The sequence below is a fragment of the Neofelis nebulosa genome, chromosome 7, assembly GCF_028018385.1.
Source record: "Neofelis nebulosa isolate mNeoNeb1 chromosome 7, mNeoNeb1.pri, whole genome shotgun sequence".
NCBI lineage: Eukaryota > Metazoa > Chordata > Mammalia > Carnivora > Felidae > Neofelis > Neofelis nebulosa.
Genome location: NC_080788.1, coordinates 73,090,788 through 73,106,261, shown reverse-complemented (window position 1 = coordinate 73,106,261; position 15,474 = coordinate 73,090,788). Strand labels below are relative to the sequence as shown.

Below are 15,474 nucleotides of genomic sequence, written 5' to 3'. Positions count from 1 at the left end.
TTATGAGGGGGGGCGGGCAGAGAGAGGGAGACACAGAATCCAGAGCAGGCTCCAGGCTCTGGGGTGTCAGCAGAAATTCACTAACTGGGAGATCATGATCTGAGCTTAAGTCTTAGCTTAACCGTCTGAGCCACCCAGGTGCCCCTAATTATTTCTCATTAACCTGGGGGCACCAGGCTGGCACAGTCAGTAGAGCATGTGACCCTTGATCTCCAGTCAGGAGTTCAAGCCCCACACTGGGTGCAGAAATTACTTAAAAGTAAAATCTTCAAAAAGATAAAAATAAAAATCTGTACTACGCTTGCTGTTCTATTTGCGCTCTTTTACATTATCGCCGTCTTAACTGGAAGGGTCAACGCACAGGATTCATCCCTTTATATTCAACATGGCCGCATGCGCATCTATAAGCAACATGGCCGTTCTGCCAGACACTAATATGGCAGCCACAGCCTCACGGCACCCGGAAGAACGAGAGAGCTCCGATAGAAAATATTTCCGCCATCCTGCCAACACCTAAGGTGGCTCTTATTTCAGCTTCAAAACGAGCGGGAAACGGGCAATAACTTCCCGTCCAGCGTATTCCCCAGATCTCTTTCCGGTTAGCCTGGGGGTGTCCGCGTGAGAACAGGAGATTTCCTGCTGCCGGGGCTGGGAGGTGCTAGTCCGCCGCGCCTGATTCGAGACGTGTCTGGGCTGAGAAACTAGAATGTCGGACACGTGGAGCTCTATCCAAGCCCACAAAAAGCAGCTGGACTCGCTGCGAGAGAGGCTGCAGCGGAGGCGGAAGCAGGACTCGGGGCATTTGGGTGAGGCGCGGGGCTGTCCGGGCGGATACTTAGCCAGGGAGGGTGGGAGGGAACCCTGACGAAAAAGAGCTCCCGAGTCGGTGCCCTTCCTCAGGAGGCCATTTATTTAATGCCTGGTACATCAGTACTCTCCTCGCCCTGAGCAGCACAGACGCTTCGTCCTCCTGGACATGGTCGCGGTTCCGTTCGCGGGCCTTGTTTCTTCCAGTTCACTTTCTTGGGATGGAAGCCTGGTCTCCACCCCCGTCCGCTTGGCCGACTCCCCTGAAGTCTGCGAGAACATTGGCTTTGCTAGGCCTCTCAGCCCCCTATCCCATGAAGCAGTAAGTCCCCCTTTTTTGTTGCTCCTATGGCGCTTTGTTCTTCCCTGCGTTACAGCGACTGCTTTGTCGTGGTCATTTCTTTGCCACTGTGGGCTCCGTGAGAGCAAGGTCCGAACCTTTGTACCCACAGTGCTTACCTCAGTGACCCTCACAGAGTTGCTAAATGAGTAGAGGAACTGGTATGGTCTTAGCCATTTACATCCCAAGCAGATATCTGGAAACATTTATTTTCGGGTTTTACACTTTTTCTCTCTTCCTGTTGCCCGCTGTGTCACAGTCCTAAAACTTGAAGGAACCTCCGATGATTGTCCGGTATCTACCCCCACCCCAGCACAAGCCCTGGCTTATTTAAGGCAAATCAGTTATCGAGATCTACAAGGATAGTCCATGTCATCCTTGTGGTACTTTGTTTCAGTGTTTATTTGTATACTGGAGTCGATCTCTAAATCTTGTCTTGGTACATGTTAGGTCCCTGTACTCGTGTTCTGGCCCTTGGAACTAGAAGATGTCCTGTCAGGACACTCACACCATAATAAACAAACATCTATGGAGTATTTACAGTGTGCATAAGTCTAGTTAGACAAATATAAGTAACACATTGTTCCTGCCCTCAAGGGGTTTAAAATGTAGTTGGGGTTAAAGGATCGATACGTCTAAAAAGTCAGAACTTAAATGTGGTATATGTAAAATGCTGAATGAATGAGTCCACAATAAGTACAGGGAAGGGAAGAGTAAGGAGTCGGGTTTAGTCAGTAAAGGCATGAAAGGAATTAGCACTTGAGATTTGATCTTGATGGTTATATAAGACTTAGATAATTAAAGAGAAATGAAGAGGGCCGGGCAAGTAGAGGAAGAAGTACAAGTCATATGATCAGGGATTAATTAGTAGTCAATTTTATTATTTATTTATTTATAAATGTTTATTTCTTTATTTATGAGAGAGACAGTGGGAATGAGCAGGGGAGGGGCAGAGGCAGAAAGGAAGAGAGAGATTCTGCACTGACATCATGGAGCCCCATGCAAGGCTCAAACTCACTAACTGAGATCATGACCTGAACTGAAACCAAGAGTCAGTAGCTTAACTGACTGAGCCACCCAGGCGCCCCTAATCGTCAATTTTAAATTCAACTTCACTTTTCCATGGTAATAACCATACTTTGGTATTAACCAAACTTTGTGCCATATGCAAACCTAACTACTAGAATGTCGATATTTCATACAGGTTCTTGCTAAACATGTTTAATAATTTTGACAAGAGTGTATTCTCTCTTGAATGTAAGTATTCTTTTTTTGGATGTAAATATCTCATACACCCACTTAATAATATATGATTAAGATTCCTAGTACATCTGCCTGATAATATGGTTAAGACTTCTATAAAAATATTTTTAAGTTTGTGCTTAAACATATATTGTCTTCTGGCCCAGAGCTCTGTTTGGCCCATTTGATATATTCCCATCTATTGTGGGAATAAATAGACATAAAACACAAAATATAGCAGCCTATCACTGTTCCTTCTTTGAATTATTTTGGTTATTCCAAAGAATTGATTTGAGCATTAAGATTCTTAGGAAAACATCATGAGACACACTCTATTTGTTTACTAATCAATTTTTCATGTAAGATATAACCAAAGTCTTGCTAAAAATTCAGATCATTCTGTTCTTTTCTCACAGGAAATAAAAATTTTCTTAACTACCTCTTGGTTTTTATAGCATTGCTGAAATCTGGTACCTAATTGTTTACTACTAAGCTCAATGAGAAAAGGCAAGGATAACAATGACCTGAAATGTATCCATATCATTAACAAATACAAAATACCACGGACAAAGAATTACTGGGAGACCTTCCTGAGTTTGGCAGTTTTTTATGTTTATTTATTTTTTTGAGAGAGAGCAGGAGATAGAGGTGGGCAGAGAAAGAGGGAGAGAGAATCCCCAGCAGACTCTGTGCTGTCCCCACCGAGCCTGATTCTGGGCTCACTCCCATGACTGAGATCATGACTTGAGCTGAAATCGAGTCAGATGCTTAACCGACTGAGCTACTCAGGTGTCCTAGTTTGGCATTTTTATTTTTATTTTAAAATTTTAAAAATGCTTATTTATTTTTGAGAGAGAGAGAGAGAGAGAGACAGGGTGCAAGCGGGGCGGGGGTAGAATGAAAGGGAGACACAGAATCTGAAGCAGGCTCCAGGCTCTGAGCTGTCAGCACAGAGCCCAATGTGGGGCTCCAACTCAGGAACCATGAGATCATGACATCATTGGAAGTCGATGCTTAACTAACTGAGCCACCCAGATGCCTCTAGTTTGGCATTTTTTAAGTACTTTTTTTTTTTTTTTTTTTCCAATTGTGGCATAAAACTTAAAATTTACCGTCTTGGGGTGCCTGGGTGGATCAGTCGGTTAAGCGGCCGACTTCGGCTCAGGTCATGATCTCATGGTCCGTGAGTTCGAGCCCCACGTTGGGCTCTGTGCTGACAGCTCAGAGCCTGGAGCCTGTTTCAGATGTCTCCCTCTCTCTGACCCACCCCTGTTCATGCTCTCTCTCTGTCTCAAAAATAAATAAACGGTAAAAAAAAAAAATAAGTTAATTAAAAAAAAATAAAATTTACCGTCTTAACCGTTTTTAAGTGTACACTCAGTGGCTTGACATTTATTCACATTATGGTGCAACCAATCTCCAGAACTTTTTCATCTTGCAAAACTGAAATTCTGTACCCATTAAACAATCACTTTCTAGTTCTCCTTCTGCCCAGTCCCTGGCAACCATCATTCTACTTTTTGTTTCTGTGAGTTTGACTGCTCTAGACACCTCATGTAAACAGAATCATGAAATATGTGTCTTTCTGTGACTGGCTTATTTCACTTAGCATAATATCCATAAGGTTCATCCTATTGCAGCATGTGTCATAATTTCTTTTTAAAGCCAAAGAAAAGTCCCTTGTATGTCTGTACAGTGTTTATTCATTTATCTCGTGGTGGATACTTGGGTTGCTTCTAACTTTTGGCTATTGTGAATAATGCTGTTGTGAGTATTGGTGTACAAATATCCCTTCAAGATCCAGCTTCAGATTTTTTGGGTATATATCCAGAAGTGGAGTTGCTGGATCATATGGTAATTATATTTTCAGTTTTTTGAGGAACCACCACATTGTTTTCCGTAGAAATAATGTACAGCTTTTGGAAATGAAGATTATTACCGTGAATACGTTCTTATTATATTTTAATTGAAACAAAATGGACTTGGCCAGGCTTAGAACATGGTAAATATATGAACTGCTCAATATATTTCATCAGTGGGATTGAAGATGTGCATATAGATGTTAACATAGTTGAGCAAATTAGTAGACTGGCTATGTATAATTAATGACAGTATAATTTACATACAATGTTATATTACTAGACTGGCCATATTTTTAGGTCTTTGAGCTAATATATTTCGTTTACTGTCAGTGGAGCTTTTAACCCAAGAGTAAGCTCAAGTATTATGTATTACTTTGTTGAACACAGCACGTAGAAATTTTCATTGGATTGGAGGCAGAGTATTAACATACTTGCCAGCATAGTGGAAGCACTCAGTAAATGTACTGAAATAATAATTGAACAAATACTTTCTGAAGGAGTTGTAATCCAGGGGTTCTTAGTCATTTTCTGCCAGTAAACCATTTTAAGAATGAAAAAACATTGGAGTCTTTTCCCCAAATGAGTATATACATGCAAGAATTTGCATGTGACTTCAGGAAATTCAATATTAAACATGAGCCTCTCCTCCCAATAACCTTAAAAGGTATTTTCAGCTCTAATGTCTTGAATGCCATGAAAAGAATACTGCCAGGAGGTGTTACTAACACAAGGATTCATAATCAGAATCATGTCACCAGCTTACTTTTTAGAGGAGCAAGTATTAGGGGCGCCTGGGTGGCTCAGTTGGTTAAGGGTCTGACTTCGGCTCAGGTCATGATCTTACAGTTGATGGGTTTGAGCCCTACTCACATGCTGTGAGTGCGCAGAGCGTGATTCAGGGCTTCATCTCACAAGCTGTGAGATCATCACCTGAGCTGAAATCAAGAGTTGGATGCTTAACCAACTGAGCCACCCAGGCTCCTCTTTAAACATTTTTTAAAAATGTTTATTTATTTTGAGAGAGAGAGAGAGAGAGACCATGAGCAGGGGAGGGGCAGAGTGAGGGAAAGAGAGAATCTCAAGCAGGCTCCACGCCCAGCACAGAGCCTGACTAGGGGCTTGATGTGAGATCAAGACCTGAGTTGAAATCAACAAGAGTTGGACCCTTAACCAACGGAGCCACCCAGGAGCCCCTATTTTTTAATATCTTTCTTAAGGTGGTTTAAAAGAAAGGTGTAATAGGGATTATCTATAAGGAGCTTAGGCTTTTTAAATATTTCATTTATTTATTATTATTTTGTTACATCTTTTTTATTTTTTATGTTTATTTATTTGTTTTAATATTTATTTTTGAGGGGCACCTGGGTGGCTCAGTTGGTTGAGCATCCGACTTTGGCTCAGGTCATGATCTCGCAATCTGTGAGTTCAAGCCCTGCGTCCGGCTCTGTGCTGACAGCTCGGAGCCTGGAGCCTGCTTCAGATTCTGTGTCTCCCTCTCTCCCCCTTCCCCCACTCATGCTCTGTCTCTGAATCTGTCTGTGTCTCTCTGTTAAAAATAAATAAACATTAAAAAAAATTTAATATTTATTTTTTAGAGAGAGAGAGACAAAGTGTGAGCAGGGGAGGGGCAGAGAGAGGGAGACACAGAATCTGAAGCAGGCTTCAGGCTCTGAGCTGTCAGCACAAAGCCTGATGCAGGGCTTGAACCCATGGACCACGAGATTATGACCTGAGCTGAAGTTGGACTCTTAACCAACTGAGCCACCCAGATGCCCTGTTAGGGCTTTTTTTAAAAAACAAATCTCTTACTAATGAAGCACCATATGTAAGGTACCTGGCACAAAGTTTGAATATGAATTAAGGGGGAGAGGTAAGGGATAATTTATGGCTTACCTAAAATATTCAACATTTCAGAGTTACATAACAAAGGACCTATATACTGAGTATTGTTTTAAAACTTAACTACATCTGGAGACTCACTGTCCTCTCGTTTCCTTTCTGAATCTCCTGGACACTCTATCTGCTCTCTCTCTGTGTCTTCAATAAACTCTGTTCTCACTTTCAGAAAAAACAAAAAAACCCCAAAAAACTTACCTATATCTTCCTTTAGCCCCATGTTTTATAATCAGAGTTTTTGGTTTAGTAACTTATATGATTTGCTCCCTTTGGCATACTCTGTGAGTTAAAAATGTATAATGGGTTATATTTGTATACAGTGTATAAAACAAAAATATGAGTTATATCAGTGTATAATATATAAAACAATGTGTGGATGTAATGCCTGAAATCCTAATTTTAAAATACCTTGTGTGTCCTCTGCCTTAATATTTATCATTGATTGTGCTTAGTTAGGTTGCTTAATGAAAGAAATTTTTGGTTACTTCAAAAACTTTTAAAGCTTAACTGATTTTTTTGAAAAAAGTCTCAGTCTGTTAAGCATCTGACTTCAGTTCAGGCCATGATCTCACAGTTTGGGTCCTGTGTTTTGTTCATGAATTAGAGCCCCATGTCGGGATCTCTGCTGTCCGTTGAGGAGCCTGCTTCAGGTTCTCTGTCCCCCTCTCTCTGCCCCTTCCCTGCTCATGCTCTCTCTTTCTTTGTCAAAAATAAACATTAAAAAAGAAAAAGCTCAGCGTTTTATCCTAGTGTAAATTGTAATTGGGGTATTTTATTTCAAATTTACTGGATTCCTTGAATCGCTGAATCCCAAGGACTTCACTAGTTTAAAATCCTGTTCAGTGCAGAAATTTTGCCCTTAGGCTTTCAAGTAAGCTAATAATAATTGTCGCTTTTATTTCTTCTTTCTTTCATTTTTTTTTTGAATGTTTGTTTTTGTTTTTGAGAGAGGGGCTCGAATTCACAAACTATGAGATCATGACCTGAGCTGAAGTCAGACACTTCAATTGACAGCCACCGAGGTGCCCCTTTCTGAAGTATTTTTAGCTTAAGTTCCTTGCTCTTGAATTCTTTCTCATCTAGACCTTCAGAGTGCTTCAATGGTCCTTCCATGTATACATATCTTTTTGCCAAACAAAACAAAAGACTTGTATCAGTTTATCTGGCAAAAGTTCTACTCTCCAAGATTCAGCAGAACATAGAGGAATCATAAGCAAAGTAAGGAAAGTTCTGTGAGTTATTTAACATTTCCGGGTAGTATGGAATTGTGAAGTCTGTTTTCTAAATAGATTATAACTTATTTTTACATAAAATGTATCCTAGCAAGGTGTTTGGTATAGTTCAGCTCCATTTACCTTGGAATTAAAAAAAAATTTTTTTTTTTTAATGTTTATTTATTTTTGAGAGAGAGAGAGACAGAGCACATGTGGGGGAGGGGCAGAGAGAGATGGAAACAAAATCTGAAGCAGGCTCCAGGCTCCGTGCTATCAACACAGAGCCTAAAGTGGGGTTTGAACCCACAAACTGTGAGATCATGACCTGAGCCAAAGTCGCTTAACCGACTGTGCCACCCAGGCACCCCCCACCCTTGGAATTTCTGAGTCAAATTTTACTAAAAATTCCATTAGAGTAAAAATGTTTAAGTAACTTAAATATTTCTAAATGTAAAATAATGACCCACTTATATCTTATATTTAATTTAACAGAGTTCTGATACAGGTCCTGAGTTTGGTATTTCATCTGTATTTTTTTTTTTTTTCCTAAAGATTTTATTTTTAAATAATCTCTTCAGGGCGCCTGGGTGATCCAGTGGGTTGAGGTTCTGACGCTTGATTTCAGCCCAGATCGTGATCTCATGGTTCGTGGGTTGAAACCCTGCGTTGGGCTTTGTGCTGACAGTGTGGAGCCTGCTTGGGATCCTCTGTCTTCCTCTGGCTGTGCCCCTCTCCCACTTGCATGTGCACGTGCGCATACTCTTTCTCAAAAATAAATTAATAAACTTAAAAAGGAAGTAATTTCTGCACCCAGCGTGGGGCTTGAACTCACAACTCCCAGATCAAGAATTGCATGCTCTACTGGCTCAGCCAACCAGATGCTCCCATCTGTATTTTAACTAAATAATCATAGATTTTAAGCTTTCCTAAAGGTAATATTTTGTCCTGATTTGAGTTCTTAAGTCCTACTAAGGTTATGATGGCTACCCAGCTTGTGAAGTAGTAAGGTAAGTGATAGAAATACGGTCAGGAAGTATCATTTGGTGACCAGGGTGTCACAAAATTTTATAAGATTTTTGTATTTGAGTGTTATAGGTCACATTCTAGGGGCGCCCGGCTGGCTTAGTCAGTAAAGCATGCGATTCTTTTTTTTTTTTTTTTTTTTTTTTTTAATTTTTTTTTTTTTTTTCAACGTTTTTTATTTTATTTTTGGGACAGAGAGAGACAGAGCATGAACGGGGAAGGGGCAGAGAGAGAGGGAGACACAGAATCGGAAACAGGCTCCAGGCTCCGAGCCATCAGCCCAGAGCCTGACGCGGGGCTCGAACTCACGGACCGCGAGATCGTGACCTGGCTGAAGTCGGACGCTTAACCGACTGCGCCACCCAGGCGCCCCAAGCATGCGATTCTTGATCTCAAGGTTGTAGGTTTGAGCCCCATATTGCGTGTAGAAGTTAATTAATAAAATCTTTAAAAAAAAAAGTCACTTTCTTATCCTCAACACTGTCATTTTATATACCCTCTGATGACCAGTGGCCTTGATTCATTAAAATTCAAACTCCATTCCTCAAAAGATTGGATCACAGTTTTTAGGTTGTTGAAAATATTTCTGGCTTTTAAATTTGGGTTGATTATATCAGTTGTCATTTAGAGTGACTAAAGGGAGGTGGTATGGACAAAGAAATCTACCATGCTGCTAATTTTTTTTGAAACACAGCAGGGACAGGAATTAGGAAAACACCTCTCACTCATTAGAGGAAAGGTAAGAGGTTCCCAGAAAATTCAGGATTATCTTGACAAAGCAGTGAACACTTGAGTATGATTGAGGAAAGGTTATCTAGTGCTAAATTTGGTCAGAGGATTTTCTACATGAAGTGAAATAACTGTGTGCTGTGACTATTGGAGCATTGGACTCCTGAGGAATGTATAGGCCTACCGTGGTTGCCCTTTTTCATGTTCTTCACTTTTCTTCATTCCCAGATCTACGAAATCCAGAGGCAGCACTGTCTCCCACCTTTCGCAGTGACAGTCCAGTGCCTGCTGCACCCACTTCTGGTGGCCCGAAGCCCAGCACAGCTTCAGCAGTTCCTGAACTAGCTACAGACCCTGAATTAGAGAAGAAATTGCTGCACCACCTCTCTGATCTGGCCTTAACATTGCCCACTGATGCTGTGTCCATCCGTCTTGCCATCTCCACGGTAATGACCTGATAAGACAGGGTTGGGATGTACCACTTCTTTTCTTCAGTTCGTGGTCAGTGTTTTATTGCCTTCCTTTCCCCTCCTTCCCTAGCCAGATGCCCCTGCCACTCAAGATGGGGTGGAAAGCCTGCTACAGAAGTTTGCAGCTCAGGAGTTGATTGAGGTAAAACGAGGTCTCTTACAAGATGATGCACATCCCACTCTTGTGACCTATGCTGATCATTCCAAGCTCTCTGCCATGATGGGCGCTGTGGCAGAAAAGAAGGGCCCTGGGGAAATAGCAGGAACTATCACAGGGCAGAAGCGGCGTGCAGAGCAGGACTCAACCACGGTAGCTGCTTTTGCCAGCTCTTTGGCCTCTGGTCTGGCCTCTTCAGCATCAGAAGCAACCAAGGAGCCAGCCAAGAAATCAAGGAAACATGCTGCCTCAGATGTTGATCTGGAGATAGAGAGCCTTCTGAACCAACAGTCTACTAAGGAACAACAGAGCAAGAAGGTAGGGGTGGATGGAAATGCTTTCACACATACATGTTTTTGTTTTTTAAGATTTTATTTCTAAGTAATCTTCACACCCATTATGGGGCTTGAACTTAAAACTGCAAGATCAAGAGTTTTATGCTCTACCGACTGAGCCAGCTAGACACCCCTCACACATACACTTTGAATTATAGTTTTCATTGGGAGGGTTTTACCCCTAGGGCAAGCAAGGTGCAGTTCTTACAGTTGAGGGTTTAGAATAGTGCTTCTCAACTGGGGATAATTTGCCCCCCAGCCTGCTCCCCCCAGAGAACATTTGACAATGTCTGGAGACATTTTGGTTGTCACAACACAGAGGAGTGCTACAGGCATTCTAGTGGGTAGAGACAAACAATGTTGCTCAGCATCCTACAATCATAGTAGGATAATCCCCACACAACAAAGGATTACTTAGCCCCCAATGTCAGTAATGCCAGTGTTGAGAAACTGATTTAGAGGATGTTTGTCATTGGATCTGTTTGGAAGAATCATCAGATCAAGAGAAGAGGAATCCAAATTTAGAAATAGAGGGAGATGAATGGAGATGAATACTGGAAGGTAGTTACATGGACTATTAATAAATATGGAAACAGATGATTAAAGAGTGTGACCACAGTTACTGTGGTTCTGATATAAATATCAGACCCAAATGAGTTCTTATCCATTTACTACTTCTAGCTGTGTGAATCTGAACAAGTTAACTTTTCTTGAGCCTTAGTCTTCATCTATAACGTAAGGATAACCAGAGTACCTCCCTTCTAGAATTGTTGCAAAGACTGAGCTAAACAGTAAAGTGCTTAGCACTGTGTGTTGATTATATAAATATAAGTGGTTTTGGTGGGAAGGATTGCTTTCCTGGAGAAGGGAGGTTAGCTTAATGCTTAGCAGTAGGAACCAGGCTTCTTATATTTTAATTTCATCCCAAATGTGGATTTGTGAGAAAGAACTGAACCCATGACAAATCTCTTCTCCTAGGATTCTAGTTTTCCCATTTTAGGTTAGCTCATTCACCCCTACAACAGGACATTTGTCAGGTAGAATTTGGAGAGGTGGTTTAGGGATCATTTTATCTGCAAACGCTTTTAAGTCCAAGGCTTCTTCTGTCACAGGTCAGTCAGGAGATCCTAGAGTTATTAAATACAACAACAGCGAAGGAACAATCCATTGTTGAAAAGTTTCGCTCACGAGGTCGGGCCCAAGTACAAGAGTTTTGTGACTATGGAACAAAGGAGGAGTGCATGAAAGCCAGTGATGCTGATCGACCCTGTCGCAAGCTGCACTTCAGGTCTCTTGGGAGGGGGAGAGGTGGGGTGGGTCTCCTGGAAGCAGTCATCCATTTTCAGGACGTTCCTTCCTGTTACTGGGATTCTGTCTTTAATCCTATTATTCAATGTTTGTTTTTTTTTTTTTAATGTTTGTTTATATTGAGAGACAGTGGGGGAAGGGGACAGAGAGAGAGAGGGGGGTGGGGAGAGAATCCCAAGCAGGCTCCACACTGTCAGCATAGAGCCGCAATATCACCACCTGAGCTGAAATCAAGAGTCCGACACCTCACCAACTGAGCCATCCAGGTGCTCCTGATATTAAATGGTTTTAATGATTTGTCTTAGACCCCCAGATTCTGAAGGTATGCTTTCAGAAGTAGTGTTCTGTGGGAGGGAACACAGACTGCACTCCCAAATAGATGTGAGATTTTTTAAAAATGCCCCTTTCTTGCAATAGAAAGGCAACTCTTGAGCCCCATTGAAAGTTCTCTGGGAGGAGGATGATCTTAGGAGAAATAGGAACCTGGGCTCTTAGGTCGGCATTTTATTCAGCTCTAATCAGCAAGCCCTTCCTATTGTAAGATAAGAAAGTTGTCTTTGCCCAGAGAGGAATTAAAACTCTTTAGTGTGAATTATGGATTTCCATATCACCTGCCTTTTTTCTCTGAAAACTTAGAGGAAGCTCTAAAAATAAAATTAGGAGAGGGTAATAAAAGACAAGAGTTTGAAACAATTTGGAACTTGATCTATGGGATCTAATTCTGGAACACCATCTTTTTTTTAATGTTTATTTTTGAGAGAGAGAGTATGAGCAGGAGAGGGGCAGAGAGAGGGAGACAGAGGATCTGAAGCCGGCTCTCCGCTGATAGCACAGAGCGTGATGCGGGGGCTTGAGCTCATGAACTGTGACATCGTGACCTGAGCTGAAGTCAGACACTTAATCGATTAACAACCGTCCAAGTGCCCCTGGAACACCGTCTTGATTCTCATTCTCCCTTTCTGTTTTCCCAGACGAATCATCAATAAACACACTGATGAATCATTAGGTGACTGCTCTTTCCTTAACACATGTTTCCACATGGATACCTGCAAATACGTTCACTATGAAATTGATGCTTGCATGGATTCTGAGGCTCCTGGGAGCAAAGACCATACACCTAGCCAGGAGCTTGCTCTTACACAGAGTGTCGGAGGTGACTCGAATGCAGATCGACTCTTCCCTCCTCAGGTACCTGTCTGCTCAGAAAACTATTTTCAACTTACGAACTTGTATGAGTAGGGCAGCCATCCATGTAGGAAAAGCAGGTATAATCAGCAGTCTATCTTGCTGATTGGGAATGGTGTGGGATATACATATTTATAAGGGAATAGGAAAATCAAATGGAAAAGAGGGACTGGGGCCATGAATCTCAGAGTGAAGGAAGGAAAGATGACCAAATACCACCTCATGCAGTGGATCTGTTGTGATATCCGCTACCTGGACGTCAGTATCTTGGGCAAGTTTGCAGTTGTGATGGCTGACCCACCCTGGGATATTCACATGGAGCTGCCCTATGGGACCCTGACAGATGATGAGATGCGCAGGCTCAACATACCAGTACTTCAGGATGATGGCTTTCTCTTCCTCTGGGTCACAGGCAGGTAATGCAGTTCAAAGATATGTAGGTATGGGCAGATGTAGTACAGAGTGAGTTCTGGGTGGGGATAAAATCCTGGGTTTTCCTAGCCTGGCTGTTAAATGTATGACTAAGTTGGCCTTTTTTTCCTGAGACCCTAATTCCTGTTTAACACAAATGATACCTCGAATTCTGTTTAATTTTACATTTGTTCCTTGTGAAAGGTAAGGCCTTTGAGAGTAGATACTGTTTCATCTTTTCACTCTTCGATCCATCCTGTTGCCCTAATGGTGTCTTGCATGTAAATGTTCACTGAATATCTACTGAAAACACTTAAGATACCTTGAAGGGATGAATATATATGGGCATGGAAGTAGCTGTTTAACCTTTCTTTTTAGGGCCATGGAGTTGGGCAGAGAATGTCTGAACCTCTGGGGGTAAGTAGTGATCATTGTTGTGTTGCTTTCTTTTGAAGGAAATAAAAATGTAATTGCTGTAGTTGAGATGTGTTCCCTTCTCCAAGTGTTCCCTGTGAGTCTTTGCCTTTGTAGAGTAGATGGTACTACCCTAAACTGTGAAAGCCTGATTAAAGCCCTGGTTCTCTTTCGTATATTCCAGTTATGAACGGGTAGATGAAATTATCTGGGTGAAGACAAATCAACTGCAACGCATCATCCGGACAGGCCGTACGGGTCACTGGTTGAACCATGGGAAAGAACACTGCTTGGTGAGCGACAAGGGGGCCCAAGTACAAGAGGTGGAACAAAAAGGGAAATTGGTTGGACTTCTTATTGAGGAAAAGTTCAAATGCTGTGGTATCATAAGGTAATATGTTTTTTGTGGTGAGCAGGTTGGTGTCAAAGGAAATCCCCAAGGCTTCAACCAGGGTCTGGATTGTGATGTGATCGTAGCTGAGGTATGTGCTTCTCCAGGCATCCAGACCTTCCATGTTATTCAAGTCAGGGGTGTTCCAGGTTTTCTCATTTGATCATAAACGAAAAGGGCTAGAATTGGAATCTCTGGTAACCTAAAAGTAACTTGGGCCTTGTTCCTAGGTTCGTTCTACCAGTCATAAACCAGATGAAATCTATGGCATGATTGAGAGACTATCCCCTGGCACTCGCAAGATTGAGTTGTTTGGACGACCACACAACGTGCAGCCCAATTGGTAAGGCGACCAGAGACCTGCTAGCCCTCAAGGGCCAAAGTGTTTATGGTCAAGGACACATATTAGTAGAACTTCACCTCATATGCCACTTGTCTAAATATAGACTTCAGAGGATTCATAAGCCACCTAAGCTTGTATTTAAACTGTTTGGTTTTTTTATTAAAAAAAATTTTTTTTTAATGTTTATTTTTGAGAGAGAGAGACAGAGCATGAGTGGGTAAGGGGCAGAGAAAGAGATACAGAATCTGAAGTAGGCTCCAGGTTCTGAGCTGTCAGCACAGAACCCAACGTGGAGCTCAAACTCATGAAACAGGAGATCATGACCTGAACGCAGTCGGGCACTTAACTAAGCAAGCCACCCAGGTGCTCCTGTATTTAAACTGTTTTATGGGGCTTCTGCAACATTCACTGGAAACCCATCAGGTTTTAGGACTCAAACCACTGCTCTCCAGGGTGCCCACTAAAGATCTTCCTCAATTATTCTACGAGATATATTGAACCTGCCCCCTGGTGGTTAAGAATCCATTTAATCTGTCAACAGTTTTAATATCTTTCATCTCGTTAGTAGAGCCTTGAAAGATATGCTGCTAGTGTTTTACTTATCCGAAGAATACTCACTGGCAGCAACTCTGTGAATTAGCTGTTCTCACTATTAACTCTTAAGTAATACAGATCCAGCCTGTTTTGACACCAGAATCTGTGCCCAATTCCTAACCAGTCATACTACCATATACTATTCTAGTATTAAAGTCTTAAAAGAATTGGCATGAGTATTTGATGAAATTATAGGCAGCCTTAATAAAAGGTATGCATCTTTTAACAATATTAAGCCTTTTAATTCCAGGATGTTTTGGTTTGCCCCTTTATCCTTGCTTCAGGATCACCCTTGGAAACCAACTGGATGGGATCCACCTACTAGATCCAGATGTGGTTGCCAGGTTCAAGCAAAGGTATCCAGATGGTATCATCTCTAAACCTAAAAATCTATAGACGCACTTCTTACAGAGCTGAGCATCTACAGCCATGGCTCTGCAGGCTGTACCTGAAGAGTAATATTTGTACAATAGCTTTTTTCCTTATTTAAATAAAAGTTTGTATTGTAGTTGGGATTTCAAGGTCAAAATCTGGCTCTTCAACTTAACAGTGTGTGATCTTGTGTAACTTACCTCAGTATTTCTTATAAGTAAGCTGGGAATACTACCTACCTCACTGGGTTGTTGTAAGGGTTCAAACTAAATCAATGTATGGATAGAAAACATTAAAATGTTGATTATACTGCATAGGATCAAAGTGATTAGCAGTTAGTACTACATGAACATCGTAATCAAGAAGGGGGTTCTCTGGGAC

General features: G+C 41.7%; 1 protein-coding gene across 1 annotated transcript; it reads left to right on the top strand.

Annotated features, from left to right (window-relative positions):
• Window positions 1–554: 554 nt before the first annotated feature.
• Window positions 555–15,236, top strand: METTL3 (methyltransferase 3, N6-adenosine-methyltransferase complex catalytic subunit). The gene is made up of 11 exons (XM_058738451.1): window positions 555–806; window positions 9,342–9,559; window positions 9,654–10,058; window positions 11,188–11,363; window positions 12,355–12,571; window positions 12,797–12,984; window positions 13,358–13,396; window positions 13,578–13,686; window positions 13,810–13,875; window positions 14,015–14,127; window positions 15,006–15,236. Exons 1-11 carry the CDS (start codon window positions 707–709, stop codon window positions 15,115–15,117), a joined length of 1,743 nt encoding a protein of 580 aa, XP_058594434.1. The 5' UTR covers window positions 555–706; the 3' UTR covers window positions 15,118–15,236.
• Window positions 15,237–15,474: the final 238 nt, after the last annotated feature.